The 18,584-nt window shown below is 36.8% G+C and overlaps 1 protein-coding gene across 1 annotated transcript in view; it reads left to right on the top strand.

Moving 5' to 3' along the window:
- Nucleotides 1–1,041: 1,041 nt before the first annotated feature.
- Nucleotides 1,042–18,584, top strand: part of utp20 (UTP20 small subunit processome component) — a 49,911-nt gene continuing 32,368 nt past the window's right edge. The window contains exons 1-22 of the mRNA XM_007895459.2: nt 1,042–1,100; nt 1,907–1,987; nt 3,009–3,075; nt 4,251–4,383; nt 4,869–5,057; nt 5,610–5,691; nt 5,899–6,036; nt 6,656–6,811; nt 7,545–7,691; nt 7,779–7,913; nt 8,224–8,301; nt 10,518–10,696; nt 11,207–11,356; nt 11,436–11,527; nt 12,410–12,515; nt 13,033–13,183; nt 13,987–14,049; nt 14,826–14,984; nt 15,446–15,522; nt 15,912–15,991; nt 17,130–17,373; nt 17,682–17,870. Of these exons, the coding sequence (XP_007893650.2) occupies nt 1,056–1,100; nt 1,907–1,987; nt 3,009–3,075; nt 4,251–4,383; nt 4,869–5,057; nt 5,610–5,691; nt 5,899–6,036; nt 6,656–6,811; nt 7,545–7,691; nt 7,779–7,913; nt 8,224–8,301; nt 10,518–10,696; nt 11,207–11,356; nt 11,436–11,527; nt 12,410–12,515; nt 13,033–13,183; nt 13,987–14,049; nt 14,826–14,984; nt 15,446–15,522; nt 15,912–15,991; nt 17,130–17,373; nt 17,682–17,870 (2,741 nt within the window). The 5' untranslated portion in view covers nt 1,042–1,055. The remainder of the gene's footprint in view (nt 1,101–1,906; nt 1,988–3,008; nt 3,076–4,250; nt 4,384–4,868; nt 5,058–5,609; nt 5,692–5,898; nt 6,037–6,655; nt 6,812–7,544; nt 7,692–7,778; nt 7,914–8,223; nt 8,302–10,517; nt 10,697–11,206; nt 11,357–11,435; nt 11,528–12,409; nt 12,516–13,032; nt 13,184–13,986; nt 14,050–14,825; nt 14,985–15,445; nt 15,523–15,911; nt 15,992–17,129; nt 17,374–17,681; nt 17,871–18,584) is intronic.

The raw sequence follows: 18,584 nt of genomic DNA, 5'->3' as shown, positions 1-18,584 counted from the left end.
TTATATTAAATGTAAAGATTTTTATTATTTATTCATAAAAGCACATTTAATGAACCATGAACGTTAACAGAAAGATTGAATCTTGCAGGGCAAAGTTTCCATTCGCCTTTGAAAAATAAAGACAACCGGTTTGACTGCAACAACAAAAAAAACAGTCGATACACTTGATTGTGAATTCCTGCGAAGCGCTCGAGACATTTATTATTTTAACAGTGATCCTTGCATTTGATACAGCGCCTTATTACGTCATTGAGGCGTCGCAAAGAGCTTCGCAGAATGCACCGTGAAGCGTTGGGGGTCTGCGCATTTTATTATTACAGGGTTTTAGTTCCGTTAGTACTTTATAATAATAATAATAATAATAATAATCTTTGCCTTAAGGTTTTGCGGTGCGGCTGCGAGAAAAATAACCCAACGCAGATTTGTACTGCGCAAAAAATGCTGCTGTTTGACAGCTTCCGCTGTATGTATAATGTATTATTATTATTATGATTATGATTATTGTGATTATTATTCCTCTGTTTGTGCAATTCACTGCAGTGGAGGGTGGGGGGGGGGGGTCAATGGGAGTTTGAGTGACAGCTGCCCTGGACACGCCCCGCCCCCTCCTCCCTGCCCCGCCCCCTCCCACCGCCCCCCGCGCGGGGCTTGGCGGCCACGTGCTGACCCACAATCCTCCAGTCAAGATGGCGGCGCCCACGGAGGAGCCGCGCGGCGCGAGCAGCCGCTGAAGAGTCTCTGTCACCCCCCCCCCCCCCCCTCCGGGTACCACTGCACCCGCCCGATACCCCCCCCCACCCCCCGGGCACCACTCAACCCTCTCTAGTGTTCATAATCATAATAATCTCTGCACTGGACATCGCCCCTTCATCACGTCTTCGAGGCGTCTCGAAGCGCTTCACGGAATATACCGTCAAGTGAACTGACCTCTCGCAGCATAACCCTCCCCCGGGGTATCATTGCCGTTTAACCCTGATACCGTTTACACCCCTCCCCCCCGACCTCCCCCCCCTCACCCCCTCACCCCTCCTCACCCCTCACCACCACCTCTAAACATGAAGCCAAAGTCATCCAATCGTAAATCGGAAAACACTTTCCGGGTGAGTAACTCGGGCTTTGTTTTCACGGGAACCGCCGGGTCACGCCCTTCAGGCGTTTTGCAGCCCCGGGGGTCCGAGGCCCCTCCAGTGACGAGAAACCCCACGGCGGCCCCATTCCCTCTCGCGCGCCTCTCACCCCGCGCCGCTTCATTCGGGCTATCGCGTTGATCCCCTTCCCTGTGAAACGCTGTTACAATATTGACTTGGCTGTCGTGGCGCACGTGGGAACCCATCACCCAAATCAAACCGATACTGCCCGCGGCCGCCACCTGCACATTTCTGTGTCTGGAATGGAATGTGAACTCCTCTCCCTGGAGCGACGTAACCTGCCGACCTGTTTTAGTCTTGGGCACAGGTTAGGGGTTACCCATGCACGTTGCGGTACTGAAACCAGCCTAAAACTCGCTTGCAATTGAATGCATGTGGCACGTTTCCCTCAGCTTGTCCAGCTGGGGTCACCCGACCGACCCCTTAGGGCTTTGGCCAAGTGGGCATCCTACCCTTCCAAGTCATTGCCAACAAGACCAGCCAGTCTGCCATCAGTCATGCTTGAGAGTAATGCGGAGCAGCCTGGATCAGGAATCGGATTACTGAGACACTCCATTACCGAGCATATCACCGTGGTGTCTGCTTAGCTCCAAGGAAACCCCACTGACTTCCTCCCCACTCCCCCTGGTCAAAAAATCACAAGAGAAAACAACAACTTGCATTTATATAGCGCCCTTCATGTGGCATAGCGTCCCAGAGCGCTATATAAATGCAAGAATATTACTGATTGTTTATTTGGATATTACTGTATTTTTCAGTTCCTCACCTTTTCGGAGCGTTTATCAAATGTAAACATTGATATAATCCACCGGATTGATCGAACTGGGAGCTACAATGAGGTAAGTTTACTGAGATTTTAAGACATTCAGATTCTAAAACTGTCAGACTGGCTTATTTCATAGCACTCTAAGGTTGTGGACTCAAGCCTCACATTAGGACTTTGAGCTCACAGTCTAAGTTGACACTGCCAGGGAGTCCTGGATTGTAATAATCCTTGTATTTGATATAGCGCCTTATCACATTGTTGATACATTGCTTGAAAAAAGAATGGAGTTTTGCCTGGTGTCCTGGGCTACAATCCCGTAGATAAAAAAAGCCATTCATGTCATGGCTGCTTATTGGATGTTGCTGTGGTCAAATTAGCCTCCATATTCTCCTACATATTCTTGGTCAGTGCATTTTACAGAAAACTGTTAAGCGCTTTTGAGACATTTAACATAAGGAGTTGCAGTATATTAAATGCAAGGAATATTATTCATGTTGATCTGCCTTTTTGTTAAGTTGTTTCCCTCCATATATTTTCTTGCATTTGTAAAAATAAATGGTTGCTATCTACAAGCTGGAGTCACAGCAACAATAGATGCCTCTGGGCAGGTGATTTAATGTTTGTTGTTCTCCATTGTATACGGATAACTGAGTTTTAACTTTCCTTGGATTTGTTTTCACAAATATTACAATTTTGAACCTTGTGAAACCTACATTTTCATTTTTTACATTATAACTTAAGGTAAGTTACAAGTTCAGTAACATAATGGACACCAATGAACTGAATGAGATACATCTGAGCTGCTGTAATTAAACTATTTGTAACATCTTTCAATTTGCCTGTGTATATACGGGAACACAGCGATTTATTTAGACATCTTTTGCACTATTTTCTTTATCTGTCAGCCCAGATTTTAAACTTGTAAACCAAGGACAGTTCACTGATAATTTGCAGCTTTCCTAAGTTGAAAGCACCATACTTTAAATTATGTTAAAAGTCCCAGCATCAGTGCTTATACTCTTTTTGTAGTTCTAATGTTTAGAATCATTACTATTTGTTCTGTATGTGAAATTAAAATGTATTTGTTATTGCAGGAAGTGGAAACCTACTTTTATGAAGGACTGAATAAATGGAGGGATTTGAACTGCACAGGACATTTTGGTATGCCTAAATTTACATTACACTATTGCTTTAGTGCATGAATAGCTTATTGATGTGACTGTTCCTGTTTTTATTGTTGATACAGTTTTTGTTAATGTTAATGTTGCTGTTGGTGATATTGTCATTATTAATAATGTTAATAACAACATTATTAATAATCTGGGCCGCTAAGACCAACCAGCCTTTGCTGGTATTTATACTCCACACATTTCTTACTCCCTCCTATGCCCTCCTATTTCCCTCTCCCTCATTTGAAGGTCTAACTTCTTTTTGAATGCATACTGTTTTTGTTAGTCCTGTTGGTGATGTTAATGCAGTTTATTCTTGGTACAATTGATGAATACTATTGATACCGTTTTTGTTTACTGTTGATGATGTTACAGTTAGTGATGTTCATGTTATTTTTGATACAATTACTGTTGGTAATATGACTGTCGTTGATATTACTTTCAAAGGTGCAAACAATTCATACCCCAAAATGATTGCCAGTTTTATGCAGTAAATGTTAAAACAGTACAAATGATAATATGAGCCGACTAAGGGAATGATTTGGGTTAATATCAATTTCAATGCAAATCAAGGTCTGCAGAGGAGAGATGTTTAGTTGCTTACAGTGAAGTACAAAATATGATATAAAATCAAATATTTAATATTTGATGATGTGATGTGCCTGTACAAACGTTAAGCAGACAATTGGTGCATTGCAGTTGGTGTATTGTAACTACATGCATTTCATATTTGAAATATTCAGATTAAATCTTTATAATTGTACTGCATGTGACCAGAACCCAGTTTATTTTCAGCCTTCGTTGCTTTAGAGCATTTGAGTCCTACAAGTTTTAGCTGTCAGGTCCTCTTTGTTTCTGACTGAATGACATGTTTGTATAGGCATTAAAAGCTCAAGGCATACAACTCATGCCTCACCATGATGTGTGTACAGCCGCACCACCTTGTCTTATCCTTGGCCTCAATCTCTGACATTCAGGATCAGTTCCAGATCAGCATCATCACAACAGCTTTGAAGCTTTGTACCTGTTGTCAGATTGCTGTTAACGTCACTTCTCTCTTTCAACTTGTCAAAATTTGCAAGATGATAACATTTAAAAGGATCTATTGCAAATTGAAGATAGCAAACAACACATTTAACTGACTGGTATGTTCATTTTGTTTTACAGTGACATTTTACAAGGAAGTGTATGGAAAATCGCAGTCATTCAATCAGCTGGTATATTATCAGAATGGATTGGTGGAAAGCCTGAAAAGTCATCTTCAAATCAAGGGCAGTCTGGCGTATCAACCTTTGCTTGAGTAAGGATTTATAGGATTCAATATACGTTTCTCTGAACCAATTGTGTGGCAAGCTAAAAATATAATAAATCTGCTTGGGAAAAGTCTCAGTCTGATGATGTTTTGAGAAAGATTTATTAAATTCAGGAAAGTAGTGAGTAAAGAAACCATCATGCAGTGGATGTTGACCGCAATACAGTAACTGTACAGTAGGTTAATAGACAAAAAGGGAATTCACACCTGCACAGTTTAGGTATGGTATAACACAACCTATTTTATTATAGCTTTGCCTGCTGCATTTTTAGAAAGATTAATGCAATTTAAATACTGTTAACATTTTCAATAGACATATTTGAAACTTAGATACAGAAATACTGAGAGTTGTAGTGCAGATAAAGCAGGATAATTGCTTTAAAATGAAATTAATTAGTGAATTGTAATTTTGGAGTGTTTTTAGCGGGTAAATAAATGCATGTTTTAAAAATATCATTTTGTTTGTATTTCAGCCTTGTGGTGCAACTGGCTAGAGATCTGCAAACAGATTTTTATCCCCACTTTAAAGATTTCTTTTTAATCATTACCTCCTTGCTGGATACCCAAGACACAGAATTGTTGGAGTGGGCCTTCACCTGTCTCTCTTACCTGTACAAGTACTTGTGGCGGGTTATGGTAAATGACATCACTGATATTTATAGGTAAGCACAACTCAGTTGTTTCATTTCCAAGGTTTGACTGCAAGAATTGACATTGTGTTTTGTTTATAAGCCAATACTTGAAGAGGTGAAAGAAATTTGCTCAGATGGATACTTAATTAAACTGCATTGAAACATACTTGAATGGTCATTTTTAAAAAAAAATGTTGAAGTGTTTTTGAAATTGTATTCATTCAAGGCTTTTATTTGATCTTGTATCACTTTTGTGTAATATACATCTATGATATTTAAGCAGTGAGAAATATATATTGCATTTAGTCTACAAGGAATACCAATCACAGTTGATTGTGTTCGTCCTTGTAACGTAACACTTGTTAAGTTCCATAAAAACAAGTTTCGGTTTAGGAAAATGGGGAAACATTTAAAGCAAACTATCTTTAATCTCCTACCTTTACGCGTTGTTTTACGACAGAGAAAAAGTAAATCTTCAGCACATATATACTCGACATAGAATAGTGTGTGTTCTCAAACTTGCTGTATGTTATTGAAAAGTTGATTAGAATGGTTACATAAATCTTTCCTTTATATCTGCAGCTTGTACAGTTCACTCCTGGCCCACAATAAAGAGCACATTAGAAATTTTGCAGCTGAAAGTTTTGCTTTCCTGATGAGAAAGGTGGGTTCTTTGCATTGCCCATTCTAGGAATTGAATGTCGGTCTGCAAATTTAAATTGGTGTAACAATACTCTGCATTCCATTTTAGTTTCAAAGTTTAATTAGACATGATGAGAAAAACAATTGTTGTTTAGTATTATTAGTTAACTATAAACAGTATAGCCTTTTGGTTAGTTAAAAACAAATCAACCCTTTTAATTGTGTGCAGGTTCCGGATCACCATGCACTTTTCAACTGCTTGTTTATGGATTTGGAGGAGCATTCTGAGAAGGCAGAAGGAATGGGTCGATTGTTTTTTGAGATGTGTAAAGGAGTCCGAAATATGTTTCACTCATGTGCAACCAAGGTAACACTTGTAGATTTGTCTACAAAAAATTAGAAACGTATTTCCCGGATTGATCTGGGATGTTAATTAGATTCCTCTACTGGGAACAGGCTGTTCTTTTCCAAGGAATTCGAGAAGAATTTGAATCAATAAGACCAAACTACTGCACTGATATACTGTATTACTGCATTAAGTGTTAGTCTGGCTCAATTAATAACACACGTACCTCTGAGTCAGAAGTTGTTGGTTCAAATCCTACTTTAGGAGATTGAACTCACACAGTTTAGGCTTATGCTCCAATATAGTATTTGGAAGTGCTGCATTGTTGGAAATGTCCTCCTTCGGATGTGAAGTTAAGGCAAGGTCCTGTCTGCCTGTTCAGTTGCATGAGTGCCTGAAAATAAAGTGTTTTGATCAAATCCACGTGCTGCTACAATTCACTAATTAAGCATCTTTCGGACGAGATGTTGAATCAAGATCCTTTCTGCCTTTTTGAGACGGAAGATAAAAATCCTTTGAGGTATTCACAAAAAGACTGGAATTTCTCTCGTTTCTTTTTGATGTTTTGTTTCTCTTACTTGGTGTAACAGAGCACAATGCACAACTCAATTATCTTTTACTTTTTTTAAATAAAAAATAGGTTTTCCCCATCATCTTAAAAAAAATGGGACCTGTTACAGAGACCAGTGTGGTATTACCATGGATTACTGTGGGAGAAGCAGTTGGACACATGGCAAAGGCATCTGCATCTTACATCTTCAAGGAACACTTAGGTTTACTATGGAGCTGTTTGCAAGTAAGTTGATGAAAGAGTCAACTTCCTGGTGATTAATCATAACGTTACTACTCTTTAAATGTCAATACTGTATTTGCAAAGAGAAGGGAGATCTTCTCGTGCGCTGAACAAGTCCTTCAGGTAAATAGGTCATTAGCTTCACGGCTGATTGTGGGATCGTGGCGCGTGCAAGTTAGCTGCCACATTTGCTTGTAAATACACAATCATTACATTTAGCAGCAATTATCTGTGAAGTGTTTTGAGGCATTCCAATAAGAGGCATTGTATCAAATAGAAAATGAAAATGTTTATTATACTGACTTCATTGTCTTTTTTTAAAGTAACTCAGGCTTAGAATACAGTCTTATGTATTGTTTTATAAGGAAACAATGTGTGTTTGGATGATTTAATATTAGATATACTTGGCTGAGAGGCTGTATAATTCCTGTGGAGTGGCCAACAATCAATCAAAATGCTTCAAATCAATTTAATGTCAGTGTGAGCTATTTTTTTAATTATGCAGGATTTCAAAATAGAGAGAGTCATGAGTTACATGTGGTCTACGTCTTGTTATTTATTTTAAAATCATAAAACGTGCTGATAGTTTTTAAATGTGGTTTTAAAAAAAAAGTAATTGTTCATAGGAGAATGTTAATCATGAAAAAAAAGAACATTCATGACCCCATTATGAATTAGAAAATGTTTTTCATGTTTTTAAAGTTTGAATAATGAATAACGTTTCTGTAATTTGCAGAATTGTGTTCTGGAATTGTGTGAAAACTTAAACAATGATAATCTCAGCGAAGGTTCGGAACAATTAGAGCGATTGCTGCAGATCTGCCTTCACCTGCTTGAACATGGACAGGGATCTAAGGTTACTGATCCCGAGATGTTTTGTGAGGTGAGTGACTGTTTGCCCTTCCCTCACTAAAAAGGTATATAATCAGTTTTGTTGCCATTTCAACTCTTCGTCTTCTTTCTCCCTCAGATGTTAATAAGAATGTTACAGAATTCGCAGCTCCCTGCTCCGTGCTGTAAGACCTTGCTGAAAGTAATTTCAACACTGCTGCTGACTGAGCACATTTCACTGCCAGAAACACTGATTGAAGAAACTGCTGGAAAGGTTATTTGTTTTTTTATATTGTACAAAATGCTAAAAAGTTCAATTTCTTTGGGGAATAAGTTTGATTCCAATTCCAGGTTTTGGTACTCCAGACGTACAGGGAATAAATTATTTGCATAGAATAAATTATTTACCTAGAAAGAATGCACAGCACAGAAACAAGCCACTGGGCCTAACCAGGTTGTGCCGATGTTTCTACTCCACATGAGTTTAGACTGATATGGAATACTGTACAGTCGCTCACTTCATACACGCTGAAATAATATTTTTCTTTATTTTCCAGTAATCATGAGTGCTTATTCTGTTGCAGATTTTCGAAAGTGGATTTGAGAGGGTGTTGATTTTGGATTTCTCAGAGGAGATGTTTAGCATGAAGCAGTTTGAACAGGTAAGTTTGTGGCACTCTGCCTCCAATTTGTTTTGCATCTCAGAGCTTTCCTTTTCTCCTGATCAAGTTGATTCTGCCTAAGTGGATTCTTGATTCAAGGAAAATCACTTTCTAGTCACTCACATTGAATAGTATTTCTGATCTGATGATCCAAGCAAATGTTGATCCTCAATCATCCTTGTTTCCGTAAGCACAGTAAATACAGCCAACCACTGTCAAATTTCAGCCACTTTTCAAAGATCTAATCACTTTTCTGTATATTATTTAAGTGCTTCATTTTTGTGATTAAATTACCGAATGAAGGATTGATGGGTTGTGGTACAAAGTCTCACCAGACAGTCCTCACAATATGCAGGATATTGCACTGGTGCAGTATATCATAAACTGCAACAGAGTATTCATTTTCACATATTTGGACTGGTTATTCCCGAGTTATTCCTATCACTTCTGGAAATGCTTTTTGACATGGAAAATAGCAACACATTATAGTTGTATACAGCCTTTCACGTCGGGAGGATGTTACAAAGCACTGAATAAAATAATTGTTGATTCTATTTTTTTATGTGTAATAATGATTCTCAGTGTTATGTACATTACAATGATACCCAAACAAAATAATGTAATTGTTCAGTTCAGTTTAAGGATATTACTATCTCAGGAATATAATGAGCTTTGTAAATGCAGTGAATCTTAGACAAAATGAATCCTTAACTTGCTAAAGATAGTCATGATAGTACAATTATACTGAACTGTTCTTTTCAAAGATGTGTAAGCATCTGGTCTTGCAATCAAATGAAGTGCTAAAGCAACCGAAAGCTGTTCTGGACAGGTTAGGAATAATGGAATAAAAGCTCTTATTTTTGTTATGGGGATCTGTAATTACTGAAGAACACTGTTAATGTGTAATTGTTTTACACTGCGGTCAGCAGGATGTTAAAATAAACTATTAACTAATTAGGTTGCTAATTAACTTCTGGCAAGCAGTAATTCAAAAAGTGTTTTAAGTTTCTGTATGTAAATTGACTACTGTGTTCGCCTACAAAATACAGTCATACAATTTATTTTACCTTATGAGCGCTTTGAGACATTCTCCCGATGTGAAAGATGCCATATCAAAATTAAGGATTGTTATTATTTCGTTATTGTTGGCCCTTTTTCTTCATTAAAAAAAAATTCAGTTCTAATAACCATTACATTTGTTATACCACCTTTTATGTTGAGAGGATGCCGCAAAGCATTTCATAGGATATCCTGTAAAGTGGCATTTGATGGTTTGTGGGAGAAGACTGCAGTCGATTTCTGCACAGCTCAATGATTGTTATAAGAATGAATGTGTATTTTATAAATGCAGGAGAATAATGAGTGAATTTCAGGGTAGATTTAGCCAAAAGACATCTGTTAAGTGTGTGAAAATTAATTTATTTAAAATGATCTTCTAATCATGATCTTAATACCAGGTGTGAAGCATTATTTGTATTTCAATAAGGGTTCAATAAAAGCCTCGTTTTTTTTATTGTGGATTGCAAATATTTTTGCAACTTATTTCAACATAATAAGGTGTCAAATAAAATGCATGATTATTTCGTTATTATTTTGGCAGTTTTAGTAGGACTATTAGACCAATACTGATTTAATGACTGTGGAAATGAGAGTTTTATGAATTTTAGTTTCCTTCAATACCTCAAGAATAATCTGAAAATTAATGAATAGAAGCTTTCAAACTGGTACAGTTGGTAGCATTCTCTTAGTCAGAAGACAGTGGGTTCAACCCCCTCGTCAGGACTTGGAACTACTACAGTCTAACATGACACTCCATTGCAGTGCTAGGGGTGTGCAGCATTGTTGGTGGTGCCATCATTCAGATGATACGTTAAACTGAGGCCCCGTCTGACTTTGCAGGTGGGCTTTAATGATCTCTTGGCACGGTTCAAGAAGAGAAGGGAGGTTCTTCTTTACAATGGCCTGGCCAACAATCCATCAAATAAAATTGGTCATTCGCCTTAAAGCTGTTTGGGGGACATTGCTGTGCATAGCTGTCACGTTTGCTCATAAAATCACTGTCGTGACACTTTACAGTATATTCTGTGAAGCGCTTTGAGACGTCCTCCCAACGTGAAAGGTACTATAACTCATGTAAGGATTATTATTATTTTTGTTATAGAAGATGTGTAATTCCAGAGGAACGTTGCCATATAATTGTTTTACATGTTTTACAGTTATTGCTGCCCAGCTTACTGGAATATATCGAACAATGCTTTGCAATGGATAATACATCTGCTAGGAAAGGCGCACTGGAACTGTTAGTTAAACTGATTTTGACCAAAGCTGAACCGCCAACTATTGGATCAATGGCATTTGAAAAGTATCCCCTCCACTTTACAGGACGGACACAGGAGTAAGTACAGCAACATCAAGCTTTATGATGAAACTGGGCAATACTGAAGGAGTCCTATTATTTTTAGATATTGTAAAGTCATAATATATTGGATAATTCATTTTGTTTTATAGCAATTATTAACTCTTAATAATTGAAAAACTGTGGCTCATGTCTGCTCCCCAAATCAGGTATTTTACTTAGCAAACATTTTGAATTGTAAGATTTAGAAAACATTAGCTGTTCAGAAAGCTCTTTGTTATTTGCTTTCCAATTCTTTTGCAACATATGAAAGAATAATAATCCTTACATTTGGCATGTAAGGAGACTTCTTAAAGAGCTTCATGGGATATATGGAAATTATTTTTTACTATGAAATTCGTAAAGGGATTAACACTGCAGATTTGTTGTTTGTCTTAATCCTGAAACATTCAAAACTTCAGAAAGCCTCGAAACATGTTATACTCAAACAACTTGTATGGAAATAGAAGAAAACAGTAATACATTCAGTCTACATTTTACATCTTCCAGTTCTAACCTGAAGAATCTGAGGAATTCAAATGGAGGACAAGTTACTTTGGTTTTAGATTATATTTTATCTTTACTTGATCTGCCTGAAGATGGGAGTATGTCCGATCTTTCAAATCCTTGGGCTGCCCTCATCATTCTTCCTCATATCAGGTATGTAATCTAATCTCTACGTACCTTGGTTTGGGAACTAAAGAACATTGTTTGTAATTTGTTCAAAATTTTCTTGCAGACCGATGAAAACAGAAAAAGTACTGTCCTCTGTTAAATTGCTTCTAGATAATCTGCTGACATCTATTGAGAACAGTGGTACTGCAGGCAAAGGTTAGATTGGTGCTTAGTAATTACATTATTACTTCTTTATTATTCAATAATAATAATCCTTACAACATTTGATGTATCGCCTTATTACGTTGTTGAGACGTCTCAAATCCTTGCATTAATGCATAGACATTGACGTAAAATAGCCTCTTATAACAGGATTATATGCTGCCTTTCTCCTGTTGGTCTTGGCCCTCCTACTTCAATGCTGCTTTTATACTGCAAGGAGAAAATCGGTTTACCTCCCTGCAGTATAATTACATAGAACAGGAAGCCAGATGTACACTTCTTTGCCTATGTCTCATTTTGAAGCAGACTCCAAAAACAAGCCATAGCTTGTTGCCTTGCTCACGTGGATCTTGGATGCTGTTTTTTATTAATACTATTATTAATAGTATTAAGAGCTGCTCATACAATTCCTCAACATTTCTGAGCAGTAGCGGAATCTCTGCACTGTCTGCATTGATATTGCAGCAGTGCAAATTGATATTCTGAAGACAATCTCCGCACAATGTTTTTGGCAGCCAAACTGGAACATGATTTGCTTCCAGCTCAAATGCCTCGTACGTCAGGTTTCTATAAACCGGAGTACGTCAATGGAGCGTGGGCAAGTGAGCTCAGTACTATAAATGAACTGTAAATGTGGCAAACACTGAATTTAAAATTTACTTCCTCTAAAATTGCCGCCTCAAATTACAGGGATCATGGCCAAGAACACAATGTAAATTCATTGTGACTCAAAATGAATCAAGAAGTATGGCATGAATAATTCAGAATAATGATATTGTTGCAAGTGGGTTTGGTTCGTAGAAACGTACCTTAGTTTAAAGATGCAACAAATTTTGTGTTAAGATTATCCTTGACTGGTGTTTCGCTTTTTTATAGGATTGCTGTTGGTAATCCGTCAAGCAGTCAGCACCCTTTTGAATCTGACAGAGTCTGATGAAATTCTTAGCTTTCTACCTGCTGAGCGTGTAAGAAACTTGGTGAAGTGAGTAATTGTAATAGTTTTTACATTCTCTGATGAGGTTGAAGTCTACATGGTCTTAGGTCCATGTATTGTTTATTTAACGATTGACACCTACAGATGTCAGGAAGAATTAAATTTTTTAAAAAAGTAATGATCCTGCAGCCACTTTTTACTAGTAAAAGTATATAGTATTACAGTATGAACTGCCTCCAGTAAGACTAAAAGAAAACTATTAAAACTATTACAGTGGGAACCTGCATGTTTTGGGCTGATTCTGTGATTGCTCTTAAATTCACCAGTCTTGGTAGATGAGCATTTCTGATTCTATACTATTCAGTAGTTTTACTGTGCAGCAGAAAATAGTTCCTTGTACGTTTAGACCATAACATTCTTAAATATCATGCTGTTTGGTGTTTCAATAAAAAGTAATCATCTGGCCTGCAGATGTGATAAAAAGATTAAAAGATGTGAAATAATGAAATTGCTTCTGAAGCATTTTATCCAGGTCTGTACAGTATTTTCATATTTGTCTTTTCAGAAAATCTCCGTCAGATATCTCAGCTCTTCTGTTAGGGGACCTTTATTACACCCGGCTGGCTGTATGTGGCTGCAAAGATTTACTTTCACAAGAGGTTTTGCTTGACTTGTTTAAGGAACTTGAACAAAATCTTTCTACAAATGTATCAAAGGTAATGTAATTAGTCTGTTTAAAAATCATTCATTCAGATTCAAAGACTCCTTAATTTGAATTGTACTGTTTAGATTTGTCCTGTGCAATTCTGTTTCTTCTTGTTTTTCTAATAACATTGAAAGTCACTCTTGACTGATAGTGTTTTCTATTATCAAAGTCTAATCCAAAATTTCTGTGAGATTCTGTTTGAGTTGGCACTTTGATTTGACTTCCTATACTGAGAGGAAACAATCAAGTTACAAAACTTATTTTTTCGAAAAGTGGACTAAGGTTCTTGTAATTTCTTTCGGAAAACATAACAATTTTTTTTCTTTAAAAAGCTCTTCAACTTCTAACCTGATTTAATTTCTGTTCCTTTCTCTTTAATAAGACATTTAATTGCTTCTGGGAAAGTAAGGTTGTTTACTCGTTTTGCGGTTTGCTACTGTGAGTGAAATATGAATTTCAGAAGCTGTGCATGTGAAGTTGTTGATGAATTTGTGCAACACCTCAAGATTGGAATTCTTCACCTCTGAGGTTTTTGAAACTAAAGCTCGGTGTCCCTTATGTACAATTTGATTCATCCCTTCTTTACTGGTGTCACCTCTGGTGCTTCCCTAAACTGGATCTTTGTCGTTCATCTAGAATTCTCAAGAAAAACGATACAAGATTTTTTTGGTTTGCTGTACAGCCTACATTTGTTTGTATGCAACAACAACAAATTACATTTGTATAGCGCCTTTCTCGTCGGGAGGAATGACAGTTATGAATCTCACTTCTAGTACATTATGTAATTCATTCATGATTTTTTTTACACACTAGGTGCGACTACTTACACTGCGAATCCTGAATCATTTTGAAGTCAAACTTACAAAAAAAGCAGAGGTATGGATTTTGAGAACAGCGTATGTAAACGATGCACTAAATGTTGCTCAAAACGAATGTAACTATACAAATATAGCAACCCACAAATGCTTTTGACAGAATATTATAAATTAAAGGTCTAATTTTGTGTGTTGTGTTTATACCTTTTCATGAATATAATTTGTGTATTAAGTAGAGTGGAACCACTTGTTCTAACACATTTCATTACATAATGGGGTTGATAATGTGTTATAAAAGAAGCAGCTTGTTAAAACCCAACAAAAACAAATCCCTGAAGCTGAACTCCAAAAATGGTGTTTGATTTTTCAACCCAGGTTCAATGTGATGTCGAGGAAGCGTAAATCTAAACTCCACATTTCTCCATGGGGAGGAGTGGGAGTGATGTTAGGTGGCTTTAATCCCAGCTGTAAAACAGTGTTTAATTAAATTGCTGAAATATGTCACATTACTGTCAACAAAAACAACTTGCATTTATGTAACATCCTTTACATAGTATAACATCTTTGAGTGCTTCGCTAAGACAGAATCAGGTTCCGAGCAAGGGAGAAGATGGAGATGACAGTACGCACAGTCAAAGAGATAGATGTTTAGTCGGGATTTAAAGACATAGAGGGGAGTTCTGGAGTTAAGGGCTGTAAGAGCTGTAGTAGGGGAACATAATAGCTTATCAAGGGATAACGGAAACACTTTGAATGTGTATGAATCTTTCATTCAAATTAGTTTGTAACCTTGATTATTGAATTGTTATGAATCACAAATCTGTTTTTCATGTACAGGATGATAATGCTGGAGATTTTCAATCTGTGTTTGCGATTTTACTTCAAGCTGAACTTGTCCCTGCAACTGTTCATGACTACAGAGAGAAATTGTTACATCTGCGGAAACTAAGGCATGATCTAGTACAGCCATGTATACCAGAAGGGCCATATCAAGTGGTAAGGGATGAATATTAAGAAATATATATTCAATAAAACTCCAGTTTTGTAACATTATAACAATGTCTATGAATATATATTGTATTTATATATATATATATATTCATGGTTAGGTTGCCAGTTGTAGCAGTGAGTAATGGAAGCTAGTAAAACTAGGATTTATAATGTTGGGAATGGAGGATTGATTTTTATTTTTTCTGTTTTTGTCATATTGATTATTATTTTTATTTTATATGACAAATCAGGGCTAGGGATTTGCAATGGGAGAATGCAAGATAAAGACACATTGACAATCATCATAATTTGCCCACATTTATTGCTTATTTAAAAGCACGCGTTTCCAACACCCATTGTTCCTCTCACTCCAAACAGTTTTTTGGTTCCTTCCTCACCTTTGGACCCTGCTATACAACAATATTTTGTAAAGTTTTGTATCACTACTTGTATCCTTGCATTTCCAGGTTCCTCTTTGGTATTTGATAGGGATGCTTTACATAAATTTCAGTCCCTTGTGGGATCCTGTCGTGGAGCTTATTGTGTAAGTATGTTACAAATTATTATAGTTGTGATTCAGTTTATGGGGCTTAATCCCGTTGCGGATATGAAAATATAACTGAAAATGTTTTTATATAAACTGTATGGTTTGGGTTTCAACCTGCATTTATTTTACATTAAATTAAGATCTTTATTTTTGAGATAACTGGTGCAAGATACTGTATGTGCAATTTTAAGTTGCGAGTTTTTTTCATAGCTTTTCAGTCTCTATTTGAAGTGTTTTGTTAATGTCATAAAATGCATTGCTATATTGGAAGTCTTCTTACGTTAAATCATTTACATGGGTGGCTGTAATAGGTTACATTATATTAAAATGTAGGTAATCAACTTAGATCATTGTACAGTTTTTATATATTTTGTTTTCCTTTCCAGTTCTCATGCAAATGAAATGGAAAATAAAACATTCTGGCAAGTATATTATGAACATTTAGACCGAGCAGCTATTTTAACAGGTAGGTTAAATTTATTGATTGTGTGTTGGATACTGTGCAGAAAATATCCCTGTTATATACCTCTATTCATACCTTAGTGATTCTGTTAAAATGTCACAAACTAGATTATCAGTCTTTGTGGGCATTACATCAAACAGTACTAAAATGTAGCATTAAATTACACAACAGCACTGAAAAATGGCAGTGCCAAATTCAGGAAAAATTTGACTGACTACATATTTTGCACCAATGGCTGAGTTTAAAGCTAATCTAGTGAAAGCTTTACAACACTTAAGGGATGAAAAATTCTTCATGTCACTAAATGTCACAACACTGACTGTACAGCGAGCAGAAACTCAGGCAGAATGATGTTAATACACATCATAAATATTGCAGCACATTGCAACTTAAGGATTTTTTTCACCAGGAAAAAATAAGCTGTTGTTATTTACCCTGGAGTTTTTGATAGTTCAATCTTCCTATTACATTAAAACCTTGTAACTTCTTTTCATTGATTATTCTGTATTTTAGAATTTTATTCAATCATAAAGCAGATCTCACTGTGCTATATTCCAATTTAGTGTCAATGTACCATAAGTAATGAATGATTTTGAGAGATCTCTGGAATTCTGCGTGGTATGCTTCACTAGTTGTATCTTAAATAGTTTGAAGGATCACCTGCCCAAAATGTCCAAAATGTAGCTCCTTATAATGATAACAATAATAATCCATTTGATGTTGTGCCTTATGTCGTTGAGACATCTCAAAGCGCTTCTCAGGAAATACTGTAACGTGGATTGATTGTATTCTCGTGGGTGAAATGCAGCAGCCAGTTGCGCACAGCAATATCCTACAAACAGCCATTGAGTGAGTGATAAACTTTATTTTGGGGATTGTTGATTAGGATTCGGAGAAACTCCCTTCTCTTTTTTCGAAAAGTTCCATGGGATCTTTAACATCCACCTGAACAGGCTGATGGGACTTTGGTTTAAAATCTCATCGGAAGGACAGCAATGCAGCACACCTCCAGCACTACATTGGAGTGTCAACTTAGACTATGTGATTCCAAGCGCCAAGGGCTTGGAAGCCCCAAAGCCTCTGACACCAAGCTTATTGTGCAATTAAACTAAACATGTGTCATGTCTTATTATTTTAACAGAGAATGAACTAAAACATGAATTGGGAGAAGAACGAGACAAAAAGCCGATCCAAGATAGCGAGAGATTCCAATTGGATAGTTCAACAGGATTGTTCCAAGATCAACTGGACTTAGCAATCAGCTCCAATGATAGAACTCAGTTCGACAACTTCCGATTCCTATTATGGAAGGCAATGGCTGAATTTCCTAATAGAGTTGAACCTCGATCAAGGGAACTCTCTCCTTTGCTTCTGAGATTTATTAAGTACGTTCTAGAAACGTTTGTCAAAATATTTGATGTTAAAGCAAGTTTCACATACCTAATGATGGAATCAGATAGCCTAAGTAGAGTTTCAGTTGAAACTATGAAGTTAATAATAGTGGGAAATGCAAACTGATTTCAAATGTAAAATACGCAAGATTTATTGATAACTATAAAATGTTATGAGCGTGGTTTTCATTTCGGGTAAAATATATGGACTAAAGTAACTAGATTTTGCTGCAATTTAAAAGGCAGGTGCACTTAAATAACCAAGCAGGCAAGTTTAAATAATCAGTTTTTGGTCTATTCAGCAATGAGTATTACCCAGCAGATTTGCTGGCAGCCCCCACTGAGAACATTAAGAAAAAAATGCATGATGATGAGAAGATGGTGACTGCAGAAGAACAGGAGGATACATTTACGAATAACAATGGCAATAAGCCAAAAGCTTCTGAAGCAAAGTTTCCTGGAGGAAGGAGGCCGAGGAGGGCTGCTGTAAAGTAAGTATACTAAGCATTTCTGGAGTGCAGCAACCTCAAATTAATAAGCTTTGCTTTTGGTTTAGCATCTGTAATACTGACATGTATCAAAGTGCTTCACAGGGAATTATGTCAAGTGCACTGATTACATTTTGTAGGCACACCCAACATAAATTTGCACACAGCACAGCTGAACCAAATGCTATAAAGTTACAACAGCTCAAATATGCTTATTTCCTAAAATACCAATGTAAAATTGTGCTTGTGTATGACTCTCCACAAAAAATTTAAAATTAAGTATGAAAAATAAACTTGTACGCTGCATTTGTTGCTACTGCTTGATTACCCTCAGAGCAGGTTCAATAAAATTATCCTGATCACTAGCGTAACAGTTAAATAGTATTGAAGAAAATATTAAAATGTAATAATGAGTTACTGTGTTGCTCTGAGTTACTGATATTCTTAATGGTTGCATTTTTCTTTTCAGTATCTAAACCTGTTGCAGTAATGTAGTCCTCGTTGAATAATTGCTCATTGAATCTCCCAGTTATGTTCAGTTCAGGTGACTTTATCCATAGCATGGGGTGTTTTTTGTGACTTGGACCACATAGTCTTTGAATTTTAATCAGTTGTGAACATTTAATACCCATTCAAACAAACAAAATGCATCTATCACAAAAGTAGAGTTCAGCTTCAGTTCAACGCATCACCTTTCCTCTTTCTGATACTGACCAG

This window comes from Callorhinchus milii, unplaced genomic scaffold (assembly GCF_018977255.1).
Source record: "Callorhinchus milii isolate IMCB2004 unplaced genomic scaffold, IMCB_Cmil_1.0 Scaffold5, whole genome shotgun sequence".
Lineage (NCBI taxonomy): Eukaryota > Metazoa > Chordata > Chondrichthyes > Chimaeriformes > Callorhinchidae > Callorhinchus > Callorhinchus milii.
Note: the sequence above shows the minus strand (reverse complement) of the source record. Positions and strands in the feature narration are given on the sequence as shown.